At 38.9% G+C, this 19,693-nt stretch overlaps 1 protein-coding gene across 1 annotated transcript; it reads right to left on the bottom strand.

Annotated features, from left to right (window-relative positions):
• Nucleotides 1-4,229: 4,229 nt before the first annotated feature.
• Nucleotides 4,230-18,666, bottom strand: CCT4 (chaperonin containing TCP1 subunit 4). Its single transcript, XM_007189710.2, has 14 exons — nt 18,393-18,666; nt 14,597-14,649; nt 13,724-13,813; nt 12,670-12,778; nt 11,868-12,010; nt 10,447-10,568; nt 9,962-10,094; nt 8,811-8,950; nt 7,677-7,773; nt 7,484-7,594; nt 7,261-7,391; nt 6,888-7,122; nt 4,678-4,791; nt 4,230-4,441 (listed from the first exon to the last, which is right to left on the bottom strand). The coding sequence occupies exons 1-14, from the start codon at nt 18,517-18,519 to the stop codon at nt 4,427-4,429; spliced, it is 1,620 nt and encodes a 539-aa protein (XP_007189772.1). The 5' UTR covers nt 18,520-18,666; the 3' UTR covers nt 4,230-4,426.
• Nucleotides 18,667-19,693: the final 1,027 nt, after the last annotated feature.

Genomic DNA, 19,693 nt, shown 5'->3' with positions numbered 1-19,693 from the left:
AAAAAGTAGTTAGAAACTGTTGTTACAAAAACACTAGCTTTTATATTGCCCATGTAATTACCTTTGTTGAGATCTTTATTTCTCCATATGGCTTTGAGTTACTCTCTTTGTTTTCACTTGCATGACTGATTTTTTTTTCATATTTTGATGCCCTTTTTAAAATTGAGATGTAGCTGCTATACCATATTATGTTACATGTGTACAATATAGTGATTCACAAATCTTTAAAGGTTATACTCCATTTATAGTTATTGGCTGTATTCCCCGTGTTGTACAATATACCTTTGTAGCTTATTTTATACCTAATAGTTTGTACCTCTTACTCCCCTACCCCTATATTGCCCCCGCTTCTTCTCTCTCTCCACCGGTAACTAGTTTGTTCTGTGACTGTTTCTTTTTTGTTATACTCACTAGTTTGTTATATTTTGTCGATTCCACATATAAGTGACATCAGACAGTATTTGTCTTTCTCTGACTTATTTCACTTAGTATAATGCCCTCCAAGTCTATCATGTTGCTGCAAATGGCAAAATGTCATCCTTTTTAAATGGCTTAGTATTCCATTGTATATATATATACATCTTCTTTATCCATTCACATTACTGATGATTTTTGATTGAATACCAGACATTGTGAATTTTATATTATTGTATCCTTTAAGAGTTTTAAGCTTTGTTCAGATACATAGGTATGTTGCTTGGGATTGGTTTGATCCTTTAAAGAAATCCTTTGCTATGAAGAGTCCACAGCAATCTTTACTCTATGGCAAATTAAGCCTCGCTACTAAGGCAGAACCCTTCTGAAGGCTCTATTCAGTCCCTGTATATTGCAAGGTTTCTCCAATTTGGCTAATGAGAATTTAAACTATTCCTAGCCTGTTGTAAACTTCAGTGTACTGCTTTTCATTGGTTGTTCCTTGAACTCTAGTTTTACCCAAGACACAGAAATAATACTCAGCCAAATACTCAAGGCTACACCTCTACACATGTCTGGGAACTCTTTCTGTAAAGCTTCCTGTTTTCTAGTACTTCATCCCACAACTTCTAGCCAACTCAGTCTTTTGGAACTTTGATCCCTATCTCAATTCAACAAAACTGATGGAAAAAATATTAATCTGTACCTCTAAAAAGCTCAAGAAAACTTAAGGGGACCCACACTTAAGACACGATAGTCAAACTGTCAAAATACGAAGAATCTTTAAGTAGCAAGTGAACAATTTGAGCAAAATCCCAGTTTCACATTTGTGTCATTTCCTCAAAAGAAAAAAGCGAACACAGGGACTTACTTCCCTGGTGGTCCAGTGGGTAAGACTCTGTGCTCCCAATGCACTGGACCCGGGTTTGATTCCTGGTTGGGGAACTAGATCCCACATGCATGCCGCAACTAAGAAGCCTGCATGCCGCAATCCTGCAACTAAAGATCCCACATGCCGCAACTAAGACCCGGCACAGCCTAAATAAATAAACATTTTTTAAAAAAATTAAATGACAATTGAAAAAAAAGGCGAAGACAGAAAAATGCATCTATCTGAATCAAACTGCCCAGTAACACACAAAACCACACACTTATACCTCAAAATAGAGACATCAATTAACTTTTATGAGCCACACTCATCACATCAGGTATTACAACTTTGTCAGGTTTCAGATAACCCTCCTTCTATTACTTTGCAATGACGTTAGCTCCTACTTCCGACAGCCACTTCCACAACTTGAGGTGTTTCCAAGTGGCATATTTAGTATACTATGCAGTTGTTAACCATTTAGCATCTGTAAAACTGTTTTATCAGGTTCCTTTTGCGTTGCTGATTAAGTTTTGCGGTTGTGCCTCAACCGCATTTCTTCTGTAAGCCCTGTGATTTCTATTGCACAATTTTGCACACCATGATTTTTAGTTATACATGTTACAGAACTGACTTAATGGCAAAATGCCGAAGTAGTTAAATTTAGGTGGAGGGTATACGGTGTTCATACTATTCTTTGAACTTCACTATATTAAAATTTTTTCATTTTAATGAAAAGCTGAGGGTGGGAATTCCCTAGTGGTCCAGTGGTTAGAACTTGGTGCTTTCACTGCCTGGGCCCGGGGTTCAATCCCTGGTCAGGGAATTAACATCCTGCAAGCCTTGCTGCGTGTGGCCAAAAAAAAGAAAAGAAAAACTGAGGGTGAGGAATAAATAGTACTCAGGAGGAAAAAAGTATGCAAAACCTTTGCCTCATTAGGATAGTCATCCTTCCTCATTGTTAAAAGCATACCTTTTAAATATTTAACAGGATACATTTCCCTTTCATTACTATAGAATTATTTAACTGTATCAAACCACTATTTTGAGTTTTGTCATTTGGGCTTCCATTTCCTAAAACATAACTTATTTTATAAACTGTTGTAAAACCCAAGTCAAACCCTAAATAGTTAGTGGCTTAATTTACATCAAACTTAACAGAATGACTAGGAAACGTTTGTCTTGTTAGAGTTCCCTTTACAAGGTTTTAAATATAAACTACTCATATATTTAGATATATAGGTATAGCCTAAGACACAGACACACATAAGGATGCTGAATAACTCTTAATTAAAAGTTCCAATATAAATAATTTTGGTTAAAGTATTCTCACTTAAGAGTATTTAGGGGCTTCCCTGGTGGTGCAGTGGTTGAGAATCTGCCTGCCAATGCAGGGGACACAGGTTCGAGCCCTGGTCTGGGAAGATCCCACATGCCGCAGAGCAACTAGGCCCGTGAGCCACAATTACTGAGCCTGCGCGTCTGGAGCCTGTGCTCCGCAACAAGAGAGGCCGCGATAATGAGAGGCCCGTGCACCGCGATGAAGAGTGGCCTCCACTTGCCGCAACTAGAGAAAGCCCTCACACAGAAACGAAGACCCAACACAGCCATCAATCAATCAATCAATCAATCAATCAACCCAAAGTTTAAAAAAAAAAAAAGTATTTAGGATAGGGCTTCCCTGGTGGCACAGTGGTTAAGAATCCGCCTGCCAATGCAGGGGACACGGGTTCGAGCCCTGGTCTGGGAAGATCCCACATGCTGTGGAGCAACTAAGCCCATGCACCACAACTATTGAGCCTATGCTCTACAGCCTGTGAGCCACAACTACTGAAGCCCGCATGCTCAGAGCCCGTGCTCTGCAACAAGAAGCCACCACAATGAGAAGCCCGCACACCGTGACGAAGAGTAGCCCCCACTTGCCGCAACTAGAGAAAGCCTGCACGCAGCAACGAAGACCCAACGCAGCCAAAAAAAAAAAATTTAGGATATACATAATTCAGTTGTTTTATGGCAGCTATGATTTTTTTTAACAGCAAGCTCCTAATACCCACTAAAATGATAATCACTGAATTATTAAATTCCAGACTATCCAAAGACTTACCTGAATTTACCATTTACCAAATTAGTCATTTTAATTAACTACTGGAGTTGTCAGACACAACCAAGCTTCAGGCTCGTTTGAAATTCTTTCTCCAGATGTGAAGGAGCTCCCCCCAGCTGCTTTCATAACACTTTTGTGAAATACACAAAAGAAAGGTGGTTGAGTGTGATACCAGATTACAGAGGCCCAACTTGTGGTCCACCTTAAGGGTCTGGCCTTTCTCCAAAGGCAATCAGAAGTCATGAAAGCTTTTATAAAGGAGTGCCTGACAAGTTTAAAAAGATCACTAGCTATATATATAGTGTATGCAGAATTGACTGGAAGGTGGCTAAAGCAAGGACGGACACTAGTTAGATTTTACACCATTCATGGTGCAAGACAATGCTTGTTGATCAGGGTAGAGGCAATAAAGATGTTTTAAACCACTGGAAAAAGACTTACTAGTTATGAATCCTTTTTGTACAAATAAGATTTGCTACGTTTTTATTTTCAGAAGGAATCCCAATTAACACAACAGTGGTTATTCTTGGAGAAAGGGAGTAGCACGAGGAAGACTCATTTTTCACTTTTCTTCTGTATTGTTAACTTTTCAAACAGCATATATATTATTGTAAGCAGGGATTTATCAGGGTGATGAGCATACTGGGCCATTTTTCCTTCTCAATACTTCTGTTAAAAAACTAACAGAAAACTTAAAAGTACCCAGGATTAAGCCCGTAAGGAAGTTAACAGGTAAGTGCGAACTCTTCTTTCCCTTCCTATAGATTTCTCAAGAGGATCAGAGGTAACAGAGGTTGTGAGGGCAGGGCAGTGGGGGTAATGCAGGAGCGCAATCAATTAATCTGCCCTTTGAAACCATATTTTTAATGTTTTCATCGAACTGTGTCAATACAATTTCAAGCAAATGCCAGCTGGAAGACCAGGCCCAGAAATCTGTAAAGGAAACAACCTTCCAAACAACAAGGAACGCCAAGGTGCTCTTCCACTCCAGCTGCGCTATTAGTGGCCATGATGGTGCCAGTCAGCCAGTGTTATCCATGTTACCGACTGTTTACCTGAAAAGAGAAAAACTTAGATTTCAAAACCTGTAAGGACAGAATTTTAAGCATGGAAGATGTTTAAGGTGGTTATCCAAAGCTCCCTATTTTTATAGGTGAAAAAAGACTAGAAGTATGAACTGTTTTCACCCTGATGACTAGCAAACTAACAACATTTACTGCCCTCCACCCCAGCTCTTCAAAAATATGCCTTTTTGACCTTGTAGGGAAATTCACGATCTATATATACTTACCACATCATCAATTTTCAGAATGCTCCGGACAGTTTCAGTTGCTAGAGTCAGTGCACTGACTGAAACCAACAGAGGCTGAACAACCAGTTCCTCCAGTATGTTGGAAATACCACCCTGCAAACCAGTACAAGTTGCTTTTAGTGTTTGTAACTGATACATATCACCAACTACAGTTACCAGTAAACCTCAAGGCCTCTCAAACTTAGTTTTCCCTTAGTCTAGTCAAGAGTAAGATACTCTCTACTAAGCTCTTCTCTACGCTGTAGGTTGTACTTCAACTAAAATTTTGAAAAATTGAATTCCAAGCCTAACTCCAAAACAACTCCTTGTAAGCATCTTTTAGTTAAAAATACCCTGGCAAAGGGCCTTCCCTGGTGGCACAGTGGTTAAGAATCCGCCTGCCACTGCAGGGGAAATGGGTTCGATCCCTGGTCCAGAAAGATCCCACATGCCGGCCCGTGCGCTACAACTACTGAGCCTGTGCTCTAGAGCCCACGAGCCACAACTACTGAGCCCACGTGCTGCAACTGCTGAGGCCTGCGCACCTAGAGCCCGTGCTCCGCAACGAGAAGCCACCACAATGAGAAGCCTGCGCACTGCAACAAAGAGTAGCCTTCACTCGCCACAACTAAAGAAAGCCCACGTGCAGCAATGAAGACCCAACGCAGCCAAAAATAAATAAATAAAAAATAAATTTATTAAAAAATAAAAAAATAAAGAGTATCCTGGCAATAATTACGTAGATGATCAGAGTTATTAAAAATTATGAGATGTTTGCTGTACACCTGAAACTAACACAATATTATAAATCAACTATACTGCAATTAAAGAAAAAAGTTATAAGATTTTAAGTCATCTGATTCCCAATTCTGAATTTGGCCATGTCTGCTCTACCCTGCCTTTACATCATTCTCACTTCCCACTCTTAGATTCCTACTGCCACTATCCTAGTCACCTTTATCCTAGGATTACTGGTGATGGTCCTAACAGGTGATCCTGTCTCCATTCTTCCCTCCTTAAAATACTCTTTTCAGCACCTTAGCCTCTTGGTTAAAAAAACTTTAGTGGGGGCTTCCCTGGTGGCGCAGTGGTTGAGAATCTGCCTGCCAATGCAGGGGACACGGGTTCGAGCCCTGGTCTGGGAGGATCCCACATGCCGCGGAGCAACTGGGCCCGTGAGCCACAATTACTGAGCCTGCGCATCTGGAGCCTGTGCTCCGCAACAAGAGAGGCCGCGATAGTGAGAGGCCCGCGCACCGCGATGAAGAGTGGTCCCCGCTTGCCGCAACTAGAGAAAGCCCTCGCACAGAAACGAAGACCCAACACAGCCATAAAATAAAAAATAAATAAATAAATAAATTTTTAAAAAATTAAAAAAAAAAACTTTAGTGGCTCCCAACTACTGGAATTAAAACACAAAAGAACACAAACACCCATGCCTGTCTCAACAACTCAAAGGACTCCTCATTCTAGCTTTTATCTGATCTTTCCAATCTTAAAGTCCACTGTATGACCACCATATAACCTCTGCTCTAGACAAAATGAGTAACTTCTTGGTCCCTCTTACCTGTAAAACCACTGTTTCTCCATCTGAAACTTTTTCATTCCCTACCAACCAAGGCTGCAGCTTCATGACACTTTCCCTAACCAGGTAGTGCCCTCTTTTGAGTTCTGTAACCATTCAAAAAATATCATCTTGGATTGTCAATTTTTTCCCATTACATATTATTTGTCTTCTCAATAAAAGGAGACATAAAACATTAATACAAAAGGGGAAATTATTATTGTTCTATGTGTTTACCCTATACAACTACACTAGGCTGGTGCTCACAACAGCAGCAATGGTTGACTACACACCAGGCATCTTTGTAAGAACTTTCTAATTAGTAATCCATTTAATCCTCACAGGCCTATGAGGGAACTATTAATAGTCCCTGTTTTCACAACCAAGAAAACTGAAGCACAGACTAAGTAACTTGCTAAAAAGTTGTACAACCATTAGATGGCAGACTTAATGAACAATACTTCTCACTTAAGGCATCATCTTCATTCTCACTAGATGGCATACATTAATTAACCTGCAGGTCTTATACTTAAATCCAAGGTTAACTCTATTTTTAATTACAAAGCCTTTCATTCGACAATTATGAAGCTTTTAGTATTTTATAATAATCAACATTTTCTGCAGTAACTAAAGATTAAATTATTACCTTTCGGACATTAATGCCTGTAGTTTTTTCTCCTTGGGCATGCCTGTTTCTTAGTTCTGTTACTGTAGAAATGGGATTCAGGCCAGCATTTTCAGCTAGTGTAGATGGAATGACCTCCATAGCATCTGCAAAAGCACGAACGCAGTAGGATTCCATACCACTCAATGTTCTTGAGTATTCAGTTAATCGCAGGGCCAACTCTATTTCTGGAGCACCACCTCCTGCAATAAGAGCCCTGAAATTCACAAATATATTTTTAGCTTATTTTATCCAACAGAAAGCTATTTTTAAACAATAACTTAGTATTTATACCTTAATAATAAAAATACACAAGTTTTTATGTTCAAAATGTTCCTTGGTAATTTAATGTTACCTCTTCTTCACTAAACAGCGAATAACACATAGGGCATCATGAATGGAACGTTCAGCTTCTTCAATCACCAATTTGTTAGAACCACGAACAACGATTGTAACTGTTTTTCCAGGGCTTGCACAGCCTGTAATCTTTAGTAAACAAACTCTTAATTAGGTATTTGAAGGATTAAAACAAAAAAAAAAAACCCAGGCAAATAGAAGCTTAATTTTAATACTGTTACCTTGATCAGTTTGCCAGAACCATTTAAGCTGACCTCCTCAGCTAACTCAGCCGATCCCAGCATGTCAGCAGTGAACTGGTCAACATGAGCAACTGGTTTGGTTCCAATAGTCTGGGAAAAATAGTGAAATCCACAAATTGAGAAGTCTGAATAGTGAACATTTTCACACATACAGATACTAAGAATATTTTACCTTACAAATGAATTCAATGTCTTCTCTTTCAATATCCTTAACCACCATAATCTTCATTTTGTTCAGGAAATGTAATGCAAGATCACTAAGAGCATCTCTAAAATACAAAATCAGTGCTTATGTCAATACTAGGTTAGAAAAAAAACTTTGCTGTTCAACTCCTTTTTTACGGTTTTAGTAATTTTACTGTTGTTTAAATGGCTAATGATTTAACAAATTATTTGTGAAGGAAGATGCTTTAAACAGCTTACCAAGTTTCTGACCTCAAAATTCTTAAGTAAGATTTCTAATGGATAATATTTAAAACGTACCCCGACGACACGACTTGTAAAACACACAATAAAAAGATAATTACGTCGTTTTTCTTAATACTAAATAAGTATAACTCTGATAATAACAATCGATGCTTTATGAATTTAGAAATTAAGTATGATGTAATTCAAGACTCCACAAATTTATACACTTTTACACAAATTACCTGGAATGATCCTCCTGACAACCCTTGATACTGAAGGGCAGATATTACTCTCCTTGTTTTACAAATAAGCACAGAGTTTTGAGAGCAGTTTATTCAAGGTTACTAGCTATTACATAACTTGTATTTAGAACCAGGTATTCCACCTCTTCATTAAGGTTTCTATATCAAGAGCATCCATAATACTTTCTGGTATAACATATTAATATAGTACATGAGAATGTGTCTACCTATTAGAAGAAAACACTGAAAACAAACAAAAAAGGGATCAGTTCAAACTTTGGAGAATTCTTCCAATCCATGGACTATCCAGCATTTCCCCCAAAAGAACTTCTAAAATTTCAAGGCAAGCTATTGCATGCATGGACCTTTAAATAAATGCCTCTAAAATTTTAGCTAGCTAATTAATTTTAGACTAAAGTTAGCTTTTCACTTGATAGTGAGGATCTTGGTTTAGAAGGATAATATATCCCACATTTAAATGATCATAACACGAAGAGAACTCACTTTAGATCATTTACCAGAATACAATACCCTAAAATACAGATTCATTCCAGATTTCTAGTGGTTTACCCACCTCAAATGTTTCTTTAAAAATTGCTAGAAGGGATCCAAAATCAATTATCATTAAGAGGTGAACAAAATAAATAGCCCCACACCTTAGAATAGACTTCTGTATGAGAAGAACATTACATCCTGTTTTCTTAATTTGCTTCACTAAATTTAGAATATAGGCTCTCTCCTCTCGTAGCACTCGGTCCATCTGGACGTAGTCAGAAACTACTATTTGATTGTCCATCTGTTCAGAAAAAGGACATATTAATAATTTGCATTTTAAGAGTCCTTAAGCAAAAAAGTGAGACTTTTAATGAAAATATTATGTATAGTATAAATTCAACCAAAATCATACCAAACAAGAAATTATACAGACACGCACAGAAAAAATTTAGAGAAAGGAATATACACAAAACTTAACTCAGGTTTTTTACTTTCATCTATACAAATTGCTGTCTTATTTTTTACAAGTACATTTTTGGTGATCATAAAACAAAAGAATGATTATCCTATTTCGTGAATGTCAATTCTTTTCATATGAATTTACATATTACCGAAATATCAATAATTTCAGTTGCATCCTTTTTACTCTATGGATTGTTAAAAAAAAACTGGTATGCTGAAAGGAACTATGAAGGACAAATATTGTTATATCAAAGACCTACAAAACAACGTTTTTATGTGGGTTAAAATTTGGGAAACAAACAACTCAACAGGAAACTTGTATGCCAACACAATGTAAAATGAGAGCAAACCTGAATGAGATGACAAAGATCAACCACTCCTTCAGGGGATGGTACTTACGACTGATAGATACGGGAATAATAAAAAATTGTGTTTTTTGGAGTATGGGTAATAAACTGGTTTTAAAGTTCCATTGTGCAAACATAAAGACAAAAGATCTGCTTGCTAGGGAAGGATGGGTGAAGGTTTCTGTTCTCAGAAAGCTAGAAAGAATCTGGGAAGTCCACTTATACTATCACTTTCACATAACCTATTTTTATTGTTTCATAGATATCCCTATCATTATTTGTCTTCATTTGTGAAGTGAACGCTCAATTTCAATAAATAGCCAACTGAGATTATAGATTTATCATGTGTGGCATCCAACATTTTCTACTTTTGTCTAAATTTTACTATTTTTAGATCCTTGCTTTTTATCACTAGTATCAGCATTTTCTATTTTTATAAAAAGAAAAATTTCGTTATTAGAAAGTCAAACACCTAAGGAATCATTTCATTTGGTTTTACTTACATCTGTTTTGGGAGCAGATAAGCAGAACTGAATAAGCCCAATCTTAGCCTTTTCAACCCTGGTTATACCAGAATTTGCCACCCTTTGAGTAAGAACCAGACCTTCCACCAACTCACAGTCATCAATTGTCCCACTAAGAAAAAAGAAAACGAGGAGATAGTTATGAGGGGGCGGAAATCTGCAAGTTTAATAGATTGCTAACAGATTAAAAATCATCAGTCTGATAAAATGTGCTTCAGCCTCACTCACATTTATTAGTGCCCCATTCTTGAACCTCTCCGATCACACCACTGCCCTGCCACCATTAGGGAATATAAACAAATTCTTGAAATTCCCACATTAACACAAGTTGTCATGAAAACAAAACAACCAAATGTATGTGACTTTCACCTATGTATTTTTCATTTAACTTATTTATTTTTGGCAAGAGCTTATGTTTACTTTCAAAATTAATTTTTATTAAAGTTATAATTAGAGATGCTTACCCAAGTTTCTTAACTATTTTAACATCTCTAAGGTCTACACTAGTAGCTGTGGCTGGGTCAATCACTTTCATCACTGCATTTACAGTCATTGGAGAAAGGAGACTTGAATATTGAGAGACAACCTAGAATTATTAAAAAAGAAAATAAAGTCAGTGTTATAACACAAAAAGTCCTAGTTCTTTAATGATAAAGATATTCAAGAAGTAATCTCAATCATTTTTTTGGCTGGGGTGGAGAGCATATGAGAAAACATTCCATATAAACTGTCTTTTCCACTCAGGTTTGCCAGTCACCATTTAAAAACATATGCTTGTGTTCCTCTTTTATTAATATAGTAGTCAGGATTGACTAGATTACTAGTAATTCTACAGGAAATCCAAAAGAACAAATTAATTTTATGCTGAAGTTTCCTATCTAAAATGAATTTATGATCAGATGTTATATATGTGCACCCCTATTACTGAGGGGCTGACAAAAATAGCTAATGGTTAACATTTATTGAGCATGTATTATATGTCAGGCAGTGGTTTTAGCACTGTACATTCATATATTCATTCAACCTTCAGACGAAAAATCTGAAACAGCTTAATTAAGTGGAGCCAGCATTAAACCCAAGCAGTCTAGGTTCTATGACCAATGCTTGTAACCACTATGATATTATGTCTATATTAGTTCTGGGGACATTTATCAATAATATTACTTAATATCACTAATACTATCTAGCTTTCCACTTAATATACAAATAATGCTGATGAAAAGGAAAAAGAATGGGGTGGGGGTGTGACACACAACATAACAGAAATCAGGTGACATGAGTTCCCAAGAAATTTAACTAACATCACTTCTTTAAGTTTGATAAGAAAAGCAGCATAGATATTATTAAGAGATGGACCATGATGGGCAGCCCTATCTTGGGTTCAAATCACAGTTCTACCTCTTATTAGTGGGTCTTGGATAAGTTACACAACTTCACTAGACCTCTTTTCCCATCTGTAAAATGATGATACTACAACTTACCTGAAAGCCTTGAAGGAATAAATTTTACTTGAACTAATTCAGTTACACAAATTAGCTACCTAGTCACTCTTGAGAGTTAACATTTATGAACTGTATAGCATCAAAAATCACAGTGTAGGGACTTCCCTAGTGGTGCAGTGGTTAACTGAGCCCACGTGCTGCAACTATTGAAGCCTTCGCACCTAGAGCCCGCGCTCCTCAACAAGAGAAACCACTGTAATGAGAAGCCTGCTCACCGCAACGAAGAGCAGCCCCTGCTCGCCACAACTAGAGAAAGCCCGCACGCATCAATGACAACCCAACGCAAAATAAATAAATAAATAAATAAAGATAAAAATCACAGCTGTGCTTCTTAATGAACCTTAAACTGTAATTTTACAATGATCCCATAGTGCTTGTCTCACCTTTGAGTTCAATGAAGTGGCTGCACTATTTAACAAAGTTTCTCTGTCACTCAGTTCCACAGGTCGAGACATGTCAGTCAAGATTTCAGTACCCTTTTCCAAAGCCTTCTGGAATGACTCAGAAATGATGGTGGGATGAATCCCTGCCATTTGTGAAAGGTTAGTTATTTAATTGTAACAGATAAACTTCATATTTGACATGACTTAAAATTTCTGTTCATTAAAATTTCAAAGTAGTCATAAATTTTAAATTAATCTTAAATAATATTGATTTGAATAACCTTAACCACTAATATGTCTAATAATTTATTTCCATTTAATTTGGAATAGATCAATTACATACTCCTGTGATATTTAAGACTAAAACCAATTTTTCACTTTTCAAAACTCTACAAATCTACATAATAATTAGAATAAGTGACTGGGGAGTCACTACGACATTTAGGCACTATTTACCAAAGCAGGAACCCATACTTTCTCTCCTAAATCACAGTTCTCATCTATATCTTAAGTTTAGTACACCACCAACCAGTCATTTTTGAAAAGCAAAATTTTACCAAGTTCCATTCAAAAGGAAACGTAGCCAAAACAAAAACAAATAAAACAAGAACAACCAACCCCCCCAAAACCAAACCCAGAAGCAAAAAGAAAAAAATTTGTAATTCATATGGTAAATATAGCAAAATTTAATCTAAAAATTCCTGCTTAAAAAATTCTGCTCCAAATTAAATTGTAAATCTCGTATTACTTAATATTTTTTTGCCTTTATTCAGTAATAAAGCATGTCCTATGTCCTACCCACCTTTCTGAAGAAGCTTGGTACAGGAATCTAAGAGAGAGCCAGCAATAATGACCACTGATGTCGTGCCATCTCCCGCTTCTATATCCTGAGCCTTAGATAGCTCCACCAGCTAAGTGAACAGAACATGTCAAATTGCTCAATGAGAACTATGAGAACCCAGTAACATCTAATTCAAATATAACATCAATGACCTTCACCATGAGGTTCACATATAGAATTTGATTATTATCAACACTGTAAGATTCAATATACTTGACTTCTGATTCGCTGTCCACCTTGGTCTCATTTAAAAATGACGACCTATATAGTTGTGGCATGCAAAATTCTACTTACATACTTTATAACAAGCTATATTATGATTTCCAGTTCAGACTAAGGGTTGTAAATTTTTTCTTCCCAGTACTTAAAAGAACTATGGTTACCCTGTAGACTCAGAAGCTATGAAATGCAGCATTCAGATGAGAGAATACTGTCAGTTTGAAATCCTTGGCCAAGTTTATCTAAACTGACCCTGCATGAAGCATAATCTGATTCATTTTCAGTCATCTTTAACTAATTAAAAGAGACTTTTTAACAGATAGGAACTTCTAAGGAATTTGTTTTTGCTGATATGGTGACTTCTCACTTGACACTGCAATCACCATTATGATCTGTAGCTGAATTAGAAACTGCTTTTAAAAATAAATGTCAGCACAAGTTTAAACACAAGATTTATTTTGCAAACAATTAAAATCATTTTGCTCTCTTTCAGTTAACACCCATTGAACTAATTTGTACAATTTCATGTTTTTCTCTCTTCTTTCCTCATATGTGTGGCACATTGCTGTGAACAAAGACAAGGAGATTCATGTTTTATTACAACTTGCAATGGAGAACATAATGCTAGGCATACAACGTATCCTAAAAATATGCCTGTTTAGCATAAAAAAGGAAAAATTTTCACCATGTTTTAAGCAATATCATGTGATTAAATTAAAAAAATTTAACTGTTTACCAAATATGAAACAATACACTTAAAAAAACCCACAAAACCCCACCTAAATATTATACTTACCATTCTGGCTGCTGGATGTAACACCTGCATTTGTTTCAGAATGGTAGCACCATCATTTGTAATGGTCACATCACCTTTTCCATCTTGAATCTACAAAGTTTGTTTTTTTTAAAAGAAAGTTATATTTCAAAAATTTTGTTTTCTTCATCCAGTATTGATGTGAAATCCTAAAAGCTCTACTAATTTTAACACTTCTTGTACAGAAGTTAACTTATGTTTGCTTAATTTCAAACTGTTTTCCCTTACATTGGTATAATGATTTAAGAATACGCAGTAATAGTCCAGCTTTGCAAATGAAATAGCTGGGTTTTTTCCTACTTAAAAGTGAAGGAGGGGCTTCCCTGGTGGCGCAGTGGTTGAGACTCTGCCTGCCAATGCAGGGGACACGGGTTCGAGACCTGGTCTGGGAAGATCCCACGTGCGCGGAGCAACTGGGCCCGTGAGCCACAATTACTGAGCCTGCGCGTCTGGAGCCTGTGCTCCGCAACAAGAGAGGCCGCGATAGTGAAAGGCCCACGCACCGCGATGAAGATTGGCCCCCGCTTGCCACAACTAGAGAAAGCCCTAGCACAGAAACGAAGACCTAACACAGCCATAAATAAATAAATAAATAAATTAAAAAAAAAAAAAAAAAAAAAGTGAAGGAACTGAGACACCAAAAAAGGGATAGAAAAGATATTATAAAGAATCATTATCATAAACAAAACATGAATTATAGTTAGGTCCCATTCATCCCAAAGTAATCTATCCCTTTCTGAACTCTCAAAGCCTTTCTAACACTTTACTTTTTTAACAGCACATCTTAACCCTCTATAGAGCGCTTGCAGTATGAACAGCAGCACTCAGTAAGTAATGAATGATTGAGCCTTTTACCATTTTATCCATTCCTTTCGGTCCAAGGCTTGTTCTAATAGCATCAGCAACGGCTGTAAACAGAAGAAAAAAAGAAATCAAGACTCTTTAAAGAGCATTTCTACCCTCAAATAATCATTTTGTTCTTATTAGAATATGGTGGACAATTCACCATGTTCACTAAAGAAAATTCAATGTCTAATAATAATCTACTGGAAACAGAGTGATTATTTTACTCATTTAATTGTACAACGCTTCATTTTTTGTTGTTAAAATCACTATACATAGCACTTGTACTCTGCATGTTGTAGAATAAATTTTGAGGGTTCACCTAATCTTCCTTTAAGTATCAAAATGGTATAACCTAGTTATGCGCTCTGAATGAGGACTATATTATTTTCTCCATTCCTTAAAACAAGCCGCAATAATAGGACAACTATATAATTTGCTTGTTTACCCTGTCTCTCCCAACTATACTGTAATTTCTGAGGGCAAAGACTTTTGTTTACTAATATGAAGCTGGTATATGGATGGACCACAGTTTAAAAAACAGTAACAAAAACCCTCTTTGAACCCAAAACCAAATCAAACAAAAACCCCACAAAAAAACAAAACCTCAAAACCTTAACTAAAAAACCAAATCTAAAATCACAGTATTTTTAAAAATTTTTATTTATTTAAAAAATTTTGGCCACGCCGTGTGGCATGCAGGATCTTAGTTCTCCGAGCAGGGATCGAACCTGCGCTCCCTGCAGTGGGAGCATGGAATCTTAACCACTGGACCATCAGGGAAGTCCCTAAAATCATAGTCTTTAGTCATCATTACTATGTTATTAACCATCTCTGGACATATAGTCTACCACTCCGTTCTTCTTATTACTTGTCCATGAGCATGTTTCTATTTTATTGATCCACTTATTATTTTCTAAGAGAAATTGTAATTGATGTACTTGATCCCCTTTACTGCGACAGGTCCAGGACAAACGATTAAATCTCCCCACCCTTTTTTTTAAAAAAGATTTAATTTTATTTATTTTTGGCTTATTTATTTTTGGCTACTTTGCGTTTTCATCGCTGCGTGTGGGCTTTCTCTAGTTGTGGCGAGCGGGGGCCACACTCTGTTGTGGTGCGCGGGCTTCTTGTTGTGGTGGCTTCTCTTTGTTGTGGAGCATGGGCTCTAGGCGCGCGGGCTCAGTAGCTGTGGCGCATGGGCTTAGTTGCTCCACAGCATGTGGGATCTTCCCAGACCAGGTCTCGAACCTGTGTCCCCTGCACTGGCAGGTGGATTCTTAACCACTGCGCTACCAGGAAAGTCCGCCTTCCCCTTTCTCATATACCATTTCACCCCATATACAAAGGGCTAAGATAGTGCCCTATTTTGGTATACTCCACAACTAGTATAATGCTTCCCCTTCATTGTGTAAACAACACATAATCTGGACTTCCCTGGTGGTGCAGTGGTAAAGAATCCACCTGCCAATGCAGGGGAAACTGGTTCTATCCCTGGTCCAGGAAGATCCCACATGCCGCGGAGCAACTAAGCCCGTACGCCACAACTACTGAAGCCCGTACGCCACAACTACTGAAGCCCGCACACCCTAGAGCCTGCTCACCGCAACTACTGAAGCCCGTGCGCCTAGAGCCCGTGCTCTGCAACAAAGACAAGCCACTGCGATGAGAAGCCTGCACAACGCAATGAAGAGTACCCCTGGCTCGCTGCAACTAGAGATAAGCCGGAAAAGCCTGTGCGCAGCAACGAAGACCCAACGCATACAAAACAAAAAATAATAGTAATAATTTAAAAAAATACATAATCTTAAAGAGGGTAAGAGAAAATATTTCGTATAGTTTAAGAATTATATTCTACTTAATTATTTCATAATTTGGGGCTGCATTTCCTAATTATTCAGCCATCCTTACCCTTTCAGGTGATTTTAGCGGACCCACATGGCCACAATTCTACAAGCAGACCAATTCATTTTAAGAATGCGCCCTTATATTCATCTATGTGAAGACTCTAGAAAGACACATTGTGCAAAAAATAAAAAATTCTAGACTGATTACCTCTCTGAAAGTGTTTGAAGTTTAACATACTGTGTAGTACACAATTATCTGTTAAATGACTCGTGCTGAATAGTACTAAACGACCACTACTACTTTTGTGTGTGTGGTTTTGATATCACCAACCAATGGTACTTAATATGCTTTTTGGTTATTCGCAAAATAAAAAACTGGCTCCATGAATTACGCTAAAGATGCATCTGGCAAAAGCTTTTCTCAACCAGTTTGTAGGGTTTTGCCTGACTTGGACAGACTACCAGTGCCCCTTTGTTCCACGAGCTCTCCTCACTTAAGATGTAAGGGTCATGTTTATAGGTAAATAGGTGGCCTCTTCTTCCTATATGAATACCTCCCTCGTCCAGTTTTAATTCTCTGTGCACTGATGTTTCAAAAGCTACCAAAGTAAACGTCCCATCTTGTATCCTCCTTGTTTGTTGAAAATCTACCATATTATATAGCATTCTTGCCCACCCCCCCTCCAACAGCCCCAGAATTGATCTAACATCTTGTTTCTAATGTAATAAATCTAAGCTTCAACTATGCTCCCTAGATAACTATCCACCAACTTTTATTTCCAGGTAAATATTCTCTCTTGAACTTCCAAATGACTCCTAAATTTACCCATCTGGTCATTCTGACCTCCTCAACTCATTTAGGCTCAAATGAGAACCTATTCTTTCTTCTTCCACCATCCTCCCTTCAGTGCACCTGTTTCTTCCAGCAGCAGCATCACACCCTCAGTCACCTAGACAAATAACCTCAAATATTTGTAAGGCTGTACTTTATATATATCTGGCTCTTCATATGCTCTCTCATTTAATCCTCACAACAACCCTCCAAGTTAGGTACTATCTCATTACACTGAAGAACAATCTGTAGCTGCGCGAGTTGTTTTAAACCCTTTCCAAGACACCAGGCCCTTCCAGATTCGGCCCTTTACCTTTCCGATCTCACCTCTCATTTCTTCGTGCACCTTATGCTCTAACCAGAATGAAATACTCACTGTATCCAATACACATAACGGCAAGATCTCTAAGCATTTGTTCTCACTTTTCCTTCCAGACTCTTCCATCTCAACCCGACTTCTCTTAATCCTCACAACTCCCTTTTTTAAAAAAAGGGCAATTTTCCCTCCCCGATTTTATAAGAAACCTTGGTTAAAGGTCACAAAGCCACGAAGTAACGTAACTGAAACCCAGGACTTCTTAAATTCCACCAAAGGCCAAACTGTTCTCCATTTGCTCGTTGCACGTGCAGAGAGGACATCAAAGCACAAGGCAGCCTCATAATTATTCTCAAACAAGATGGGTCGGTTGGTTCCCCACATCCCAGTACAATGGGCCCCGCCCCAATTTAAGGCGCGGAGAGTCTACCCGAATTCGTTTCAATCGCTGTACCGAAAGAAGTTTTTTAATAAGAACAAGAAAACTGAAAAGTATTGTTCAAACATTCTACCAGTGGACCGCTGCATGCGGGCCTCGGCCCTTTTCTTAAATAGGATGAATGAATGCAGCACGGCCCGGCATGAAAAATTATGGACGTCTAAGACGCAGAATGAGGCAAGTCCAAAGGCCTCCATACTCGGGGTCGGAAATCATGGGCAGAGGACAAGAGGATCCCTGCACTGAGCTTATTCTATGGGAGGCCCACAGGGGATCATCTGAAGGAACAGAAAACGAATCATGCCCATCCAAGACTGGGAGTGAGAATGCACAGCTAAGCCCGGAGGGCCACGGCTTAGGCCGGGCAGCGATACCTTTGGCCGCGGAGATGTTGCTGAAGCGGATCTGGGCCGGCTTATCGCGGTCCTGATAGGCACTCTTCCCGCGGCCGCCGGCAACCCCGGTGGGCGGCCCGCTCCGGGGGGCTACGTTCTCCGGCATGGCAAGCTTGGACGGGTCTGCGTGAGCTCTGGAAGGACGGATGGACACGGATTCCGGCTGGCCCGGGACTAACAGTAAGCGCCCACCGCCTTCTCGAAGCTTCCAGAAAGCAGCACCGGCGCCGGGAGGAGGAGGCGGGGAAAGGGGCCTGCCTGGAGGCCCGGCGCCGCCGTGACGTAGAAGGCTGCCCGCTGCATGCCGGTTGCGGCGGGTGCGGCGGATGCGGCGGGTGCGGCGGCCGCGCCGGCCGCGCCGCGGATTTTGGGGCTGTTGGGAGCTGTTGGCCTGCGGCCCAGTGGGCGGGGGGCACGGGGGGCACGGGGGGACGGGGGCCGCGGTGGGCGGGCTCCTGGGAGGCAGAAAGGACCGCCTGCGATTGTAAAGGCTGGTGCTGGGACATCTCATCTCCGCACTACCCCCTCCTTGGCCCTGAGGTCCCTTCTGTTAACTCAAGCTGGACCTGTCCGCTAGGTGTTGTAGCCGCCGGGAGTCACTCCTGGGTGGGTGGGGCAGGGCTGAGTCGGTTTTTACTGGCGGTAGACATGTATTTTATTCAGTTTTATATATTTTGAAAGCGAGTTGGAAGAGAGGTTGTCAGGGGTGACTTCTTTTTCCCCCTTTCTTGTTTTAATTGAGGTATAGTTGATTTACAACATTGTATTAATCTCCGGTGTACAACTCAGTGATTAAAATTTTTCATGGATTATACTCCGTTTAAAGTTATTATAGGGAATTCCCAGGTGTTGCAGTGGTTAGGACTCAGTGCTTCCACTTGAGGGGGCACGGGTTACATCCCTAGTCTGGGAACTGAGATCCTGCAAGCTGTGTGGCGCAAAAAAAAAAAAGTTATAAAATATTGACTATATTTCCTGTGCTGTACAATACATATATCCTTGTAGCTTATTTATCTTATACGTCCTAGCTTCTGCCTCTTAATCCCCTATCCCTGTTTTGCCTCTCCCCCCCTTCCCTGTCTCCACTGGTAAGCACTAGTTTTTTTCAATTCTGTATCTGAGTCTGTTTTTCTTGTTATATTCATTCATTTGTTTTATTTTTTAGATTACACATATAAGTGATAACATATAGTATTTGTCTTTCTCTGACTGATTTCGTTTAGCGTAATATCCTCTAGGTCCATGCATGTTGTTGCAGATGGCAGAATTTCATTCTTCCT

The sequence above is a fragment of the Balaenoptera acutorostrata genome, chromosome 12, assembly GCF_949987535.1.
Source record: "Balaenoptera acutorostrata chromosome 12, mBalAcu1.1, whole genome shotgun sequence".
In the NCBI taxonomy this organism is placed as follows: Eukaryota; Metazoa; Chordata; class Mammalia; order Artiodactyla; family Balaenopteridae; genus Balaenoptera; species Balaenoptera acutorostrata.
Note: the sequence above shows the minus strand (reverse complement) of the source record. Positions and strands in the feature narration are given on the sequence as shown.

What these genes read in the sequence shown, in the direction of transcription:
- CCT4 (XM_007189710.2), bottom strand. Translation starts at nt 18,519, where the DNA reads ATGCCGGAGAACGTAGCCCCCCGGAGCGGGCCGCCCACCGGGGTTGCC. An exon ending in ATACAGAAGTCTATTCTAAG is followed by an intron (nt 7,774 to 8,810) that starts GTGTGGGGCTAT and finishes TTTGTATTTTAG; the next exon opens with AGATGCTCTTAGTGATCTTG. An exon ending in CGCTGTTTAGTGAAGAAGAG is followed by an intron (nt 7,123 to 7,260) that starts GTAACATTAAAT and finishes TGTGAATTTCAG; the next exon opens with GGCTCTTATTGCAGGAGGTG.